The 6,826-nt window shown below is 27.8% G+C and overlaps 1 protein-coding gene across 1 annotated transcript; it reads left to right on the top strand.

Moving 5' to 3' along the window:
* Positions 1-3,269: 3,269 nt before the first annotated feature.
* On the top strand, positions 3,270-6,409 carry LOC107013004 (peroxidase 51-like). The gene is made up of 4 exons (XM_015212988.2): positions 3,270-3,533; positions 4,278-4,478; positions 4,642-4,807; positions 5,715-6,409. Exons 1-4 carry the CDS (start codon positions 3,312-3,314, stop codon positions 6,119-6,121), a joined length of 996 nt encoding a protein of 331 aa, XP_015068474.1. The 5' UTR covers positions 3,270-3,311; the 3' UTR covers positions 6,122-6,409.
* Positions 6,410-6,826: the final 417 nt, after the last annotated feature.

The following is a 6,826-nucleotide window of genomic DNA, read 5'->3' as shown; positions in this document are numbered from 1 at the left end:
TATAATTACAACTCTTTCTTTGTTGAATCATACATTTAATATTATTTGTTTATGTTCATGAAGATAGAAATCTTGAGTTTTTTTAATAAAAAAATATCTAATTTATTCTCCTTAGACCTCTATATGATTCTTAGATAATTTAACTATATATAATGATAACATTCTTCAAAAATAATTATTTGTTTAGGTAAATTCATCTCTCACTTTTTTATTGATAATATTAGTTTATTGTGTTTGTGACTTATAATATTTTAAAACATAGAAGTAGAAATCGATATGCTACTTAAAGAAATATGTGCATATACTTTCATAATCCGGTGAAACAATTTTTATTAACAAAAATGATAGAACATAAGAATGTAAAGTTAATTTATCATTTTTAAAATACACATGGTTTTACCAAAAATAAATTATTTATTAATATGTAAAATTACAATTCTTAAATTTTTCATTTTTGTTGTTTTTCTTAGAATATTTCAAGTTGTTTATTAATAAGTCTTTATGTTTTCATATTTGTTATTTTTCGGGAGTTCTAAAGTTATTTCAAAATTACGATTAATTTATAATTTTAAAAATTTAGTTGGTTTCCTACCTTTCTATTTACTTATAATAAAATATTTGTCTCAATAACTCTAATTTGTTTGTTTTCATTTTCTATAGTTAATGTTCTTTATTAGTGTAATAATGTACAAATATTACTCTTATTATGTTACAAAAGTTCAAAGTCATATTATTAATCTCTCTTAGTTATTGTGACTTTTTATTCTTAGGAATTTATTATGTTAAATGTAATATTTATTTAAAATGTGAAATATATTTTTTAATATTTTGTGTTTAAGCCAAACAAAATTAAAAAAAATTGGAATTGTGTATGTGTCATTTTCTTGAATCTTTTTTTCGTAGTTAATTCTCTCTTTTGTTTTCTTTTAAGTTATTTTTAAATTTTATATTTTTTCCCAATATAAGTTGTCCCAAAAATAATTGGATATCTAAACCTAAGTATAATGATGATGATAATAATAATAATAATAAGTATGAAATTTAACTAATTAAGATTTTTAAACTTTTCTTTATTTAAAATTTAATTATTAAAAAGTTATTAATATAAATATTAAATTAATCTAATATTGTACAATAAAAATAATTAAAACATGTGATGATTGGGTCATGACGAGGACAAGTAATAGTAATTGTGGATAATGATTTATAATAGTGTTGGCTAACTATATAGTCATGAATACTAACTATTAATAGCAATCCGAGTTATACATTGCCGAAAAATTATACTAAGAATATAATTTATAAAATTACAAATAAACATAAAAGAACGATTAGATTTAAAGTTTACATAAATATATATAAATTATACTAAGAAAATCTCAAATAAAAAAGAAAAAAATGATCACAAGTTTACATTTAAGTAGTTCTAATATTACCCAATTCTTATTAGTTATTACCTTCCCTTTTTCTCTATAAAATTTATTTTTAATATTTAACTTTTCGAAGTTCACATATATTGATTTCTTAATAAATTTCATATTTAATCTAAATATTTTTCATAGTTTCTCTTCTATAAAATTATGTGATTAACAAAAAATTCTTTTTATTAAAGTAATTATTGATATTAATATGTAATTTTATTTTAATCTTTTTTATAATCGCGCGAAGCGCGGCTAAGTACACTAGTAATCAATAAATTTAGCACCAACTACTAATTAATATATTGATATACTGAAACAAAAACAACTTTTAGCGACATTAAACATTGACACTAATAAAGAGTGCTAAAGTCTTTATGGGCATTAGTTAAGTGTCATAAGATACAATGTCGCTAAAGACTTTAGGGACATATACAAAGAGTGACAATTGCCGCTAAAAATATATTTAGCGGCAATTAAAAATTAAATGCCGCTAATGATCATTTTTATTGTAGTGATACTTCATTCAGAGCTGAATGTACCATTATAGGAACAGACTCAATTATTTTCATAACTTTTAATTGCGAATTATAAATTTATGTGTAAAAAATAATAGATATAAATTCATAATTTACAGTGGGTTCAATATATACTTAAAACAATATATACTTAAAAAAAATCTTAAAATATAGTATCTAAGATCTGAGTTGAGGAATCATTGACCTAACAATTCATCCTCTGTACCTAGCAACAAACAATTATTCTGGTGAAGGGCACAAAATCAAAGAAAATCTGAAATCTTTCATACAACAAGGCCAAAATATTTTTATTAATCTAAACCTTGATGCAATTGTGTGTCTGCCATATGCCAATGCACCACTTCACAAAAGAAAAATAATTTTGGAATCTTATGTTGGGATCTATGTTTATGTTTTATATCAATTATTACACACCACGTCTTAACCTTTTTTTTTTTAAAAAAAAATGTAATGTGAGTGTTAAATATGCCCTACTTTGCCTAATTATTGTTGATTTTGTAGTTTAGGGAGCTTAAGAATTAAATTGATTGGAAAATTATGGAAACAAAATTAGACAAAAAAGAAGCAAAGTATGAAAAACCTAAGAACTTGCACCTTAATTACACCTTGATTGGATGGTTGCTATTAATGGTATGATACAATATTTTTGGTCTTAGTACAATTTTTTTTTGTTACTTAGATTTTTTTTATCGTATCGTATAAGTCAATCGCTAGGTAACGATGAAAAGTCTCATTTTGCTCTTAATCCAATTCAGTCCTATTAAAACCAAACTTTGACATTTACATTATTCGTTACAGATATTCAAAATATACTATTTTGATTAAATAAAAATATTTAATTTAGATTTTAAAACCCCCCTAAATTTGTAGAACATAAATACAATTCGGTAGAAGTATATGTGTTTATATAGCTATTCTACCAAACAAAAATTTACCAAAACTTTCTCCATCACACAACCAAACTTGGTCCATCAAAGTGACTTTAGAACAAAGGTACTATGTTCTCTCATCTTCTCTAGTTAATAAAAACATGTTAAATTTCTATTTCTTGCATTAACCATATTATAGCCTTATGTTCACTTAATTAAACTATACTAATTAGAAAACAACACATAATATAATCAAGCTAAGGTACGATACTAAGAAAAAACAAATTTAAGGCGGCTAATAAACAATCCCCAAAACACTATTGAGTATTTCTTTAATTAAAAGCTCAACCACTTTTGTAGTAATAATTCAAAAAGATTCTTTAGCCAACTTGCAACTCTCCTTAATTTAACCTTATATATAACCTTGTCTAAAGTTCAATATGTGTAAACCAATATATTGTATTTTTTATTATATATAGAAAAATATGGGTTATTTACAAGTTTTTATTACATCATTTTTGTCAATTTCTTGTGTTAGTATTTTCATGCCAAACTTGGTAGGTGCTCAACTCAAAACCAATTTTTATGCCCAAACTTGTCCTAATGTTGAATCCATTGTGCGTAATGTTGTTAACCAGAAATTCAAACAAACGTTTGTCACAATTCCGGCTGTTCTTCGCCTTTTCTTCCATGATTGCTTTGTTGAGGTACGTATATTGCATTATATTTCGCGTTATAAGGTCTCACATTTATCTAGGAAACGGAGACAAATGGGATCTTGTGCTATTCCTTTATCACATTGATTTAACTTTTAAGTTTGGAATTAAGTCTAAAAAATTCAGTTTGTCGTAATAAAGAATCATAACCCGACACATATAATTAATTTTACATATTCTTTTTCTTCTTTGTATATAAATTTGTTGTACTTGAGTCGAGGGTCTTTAGGGAATAGTCTTTCTACTTTCATAAGGTAATTATAACGTTTGTGTGCATTCTGCTCTCTCCAGACCTCACTTGTGATATTTCACTATATATGTTGTTGTTAACGTTGCATATCATTGATTCCTTATCACTAATGTCAGGTAGTGGCAGAGACAAAATTTAATTTTGCCAAGGGCTATTACAATATAAATAGAAAAAATAGATATGTGTAAACAATAAAAGGAGTCAACATATATATATATATATATATATATAAAACTAAAATTTTGACCTAGCTAAACAGTGTAATTTTCTAGCTAAAGATGTCATTTGACACCTCTCGACATAAGGTGGAAACCTCGTGTTATATCGTTCAAAGCCCCATTTCTTATTGATTCTCGTGTTATATTTTACACGCTCTCATATCCAGCCAATGGCGTGTGGCCTTGTAAAAATGTTAAGCTTATATGATTTTAGATAATCTTTATCGACTCATATATCCTCTTTTTTCTTTTTTAACGTTAATGTAGGGTTATGATGCATCGGTGATAATTGCATCAACGGCAGGGAACACAGCAGAAAAAGATCACCCAGATAATCTTTCATTGGCTGGAGATGGATTTGACACAGTTATCAAAGCAAAAGCCGCAGTTGATGCGATCCCAAGTTGTAAAAATAAAGTTTCTTGTGCTGATATTCTTGCCTTAGCCACTCGAGATGTTATTCAACTAGTATGTACTATACTTTTTGCATCTTCTTTTCTTTTACTTGGATGATCGATATTTGTATTCAGACTCACATAATACATACACATATAACGTTGTTACGTAGGACACATACATATGTCTACTTATTTATTTTTATATAAATTTAAATATCTATTTATATATGCAGTCCGGTGGACCAGGGTATGCAGTGGAATTGGGGAGATTAGATGGTTTGACATCAAAATCTACAAATGTGGGGGGAAAGTTGCCTAAACCTACTTTCAATTTGGATCAACTCAATACAATGTTTGCCTCTCATGGTTTAAATCAGGCCGATATGATCGCCTTATCAGGTAATTTTTCTCATACTTTATTTGTTTCATTTTATATGATATTGTATGATTTTGTAAGATTAGAAAAGATTTTTCATACTGATATCAAAATAGTCATAATATTCTTAAAAAAATATCCAATCATTATGTAATCCAGCTGTTAAAGCCCTCAATCCTCTTTGACAGGCATATTTTTGACTTCTCTATAAAAAGAGGAGCTAATATAGTCAATGGTGCCAATTAGTATATTGGACTGACTTGTCACAACATAGCTGTCTCTTTCTCATATAAAACACATGCAAGATGAATTAATAAATACATGTACGTCCATATATATATATATATTAACTTTGTGATTACAGAGGCGAATAAGGATAAACATAGCTCAAATATGAGGTCTAAGCTAAACTTAAAATAAAAACAGTGGTCTAGAGGGTGGTATCTCTAGCTTCTACTAATTGCACGAAAACATTTCTATATTTTTTATGGGTGCACTATTAATTATATCTTAATTTCTATCAGTTTTTCAAAATAAATATACATATATACATATGATTTTTTTTAAAGTTACCGGGTGCACATCCTCACCGTGTAGTGTGGATCTTCCCCTGCTTGTGAATTCCGAGCAAAATTGATTAAAGGATCAGTGGTAAGGACTTAGGAAGGAGTTGAGGAAATGCTTTCCACTTTTTAAAGGAAGTATGCTTTGTAATATTTTTCTCTTTTGTCGTAAAATCTTAGAACTTCCATACTCTTAGTTTTGGCTTTGCCTCTGCTAGACAGTGTATTTCTTTAAAGAAATTTATTAAATATGTGCATATATTTAATAAATGCAAAATCCATGAAATTGAAATTCTAACTTTGTTGGAAGAAGTATGTATGTATCAAACTTGCTTATAATTAAGTTTCATATGATTTTATCATGCAGCGGCCCATACTGTTGGATTTTCTCACTGCGACCAATTCTCGAACCGAATTTTCAACTTTAACCCTAAAAACCCAGTGGATCCAAGTCTAAACAAGACCTATGCAGCCCAATTACAACAAATGTGTCCAAAAAATGTGGACCCAAGAATAGCCATCAACATGGACCCAATGACACCTAGGGCTTTTGACAATGTGTATTTCCAAAACTTGCAAAAAGGAATGGGCCTATTCACATCAGATCAAGTTCTATTCACAGACCAAAGGTCCAAAGGTACTGTTAATTTGTGGGCCAGTAATTCTAAAGTTTTTGAAACCGCATTTGTTAATGCGATGACTAAATTGGGCCGAGTTGGTGTGAAGACGGGTAAGAATGGAAATATTCGTATTGACTGTGGAGCATTTAATTAAGGGCTTCTTACGTAACTGTATAAATGGAGAGAAGGAAAAAGATTTAGAATTATGGCTTGTGAATGACAAGAAAAGATTGCAAAATTAGAATTTAGTTGTTTTGCTTTAATAAAATGGGACCAAGTTCCTTAATCATTTCATTAGGTGTGTAATAATAGAATAAGAAAAGGGCTTGAAATTCAGCTCTAAACAACCAGGGGATACAAATGGAAATGACAATAACTTGTGATATTGCTCCCTATGTAGAAACCTAAGCTTTGTATATATGAAAGGAAAAGGGTAAAAAGATAAAATGTGGAGAAAATGTCAGTAGAAGTTGCCAAAGCTCTATTTGACCATATATATATATATGGGCGATAGCATGTGTAAAAATAAATTATGTCACTTTAATTTCTACTATATGAAGCGACAATGGATGATCAAGCAACAAAACTAAGAACTAACATCAAGTATAACATTAATTTTATGTTAGGAAATTTAAATAATTGAAAAATTAAAGTACAAATAACATCTGTTATTTTTGTATTTAATTTAAAACCAGGCTAAAATAGGAGAAATTAACTATGGCTTTTCATGTGTTAAATTCAAAAACAAACGGTTCAAATAGGAAGACTCTTGTAAAGATTAAACCTTTAAAATTGCTGAAGAGAAGGATAAACTTCAAATGCTTAAGTAGTATACTACAACTTAAACTATACTCCACTC

Source organism: Solanum pennellii, chromosome 3 (assembly GCF_001406875.1).
Source record: "Solanum pennellii chromosome 3, SPENNV200".
NCBI classification, from domain to species: Eukaryota; Viridiplantae; Streptophyta; class Magnoliopsida; order Solanales; family Solanaceae; genus Solanum; species Solanum pennellii.
This window is presented reverse-complemented; position numbering and strand designations above follow the sequence as displayed.

Bases quoted from the DNA above. Each gene is read 5' to 3' on its own strand.
- LOC107013004 (XM_015212988.2), top strand. From the start codon at position 3,312: ATGGGTTATTTACAAGTTTTTATTACATCATTTTTGTCAATTTCTTGT. The intron at 3,534-4,277 runs GTACGTATATTG...ACGTTAATGTAG, and splicing joins TCCATGATTGCTTTGTTGAG to GGTTATGATGCATCGGTGAT. The intron at 4,479-4,641 runs GTATGTACTATA...TTATATATGCAG, and splicing joins CTCGAGATGTTATTCAACTA to TCCGGTGGACCAGGGTATGC.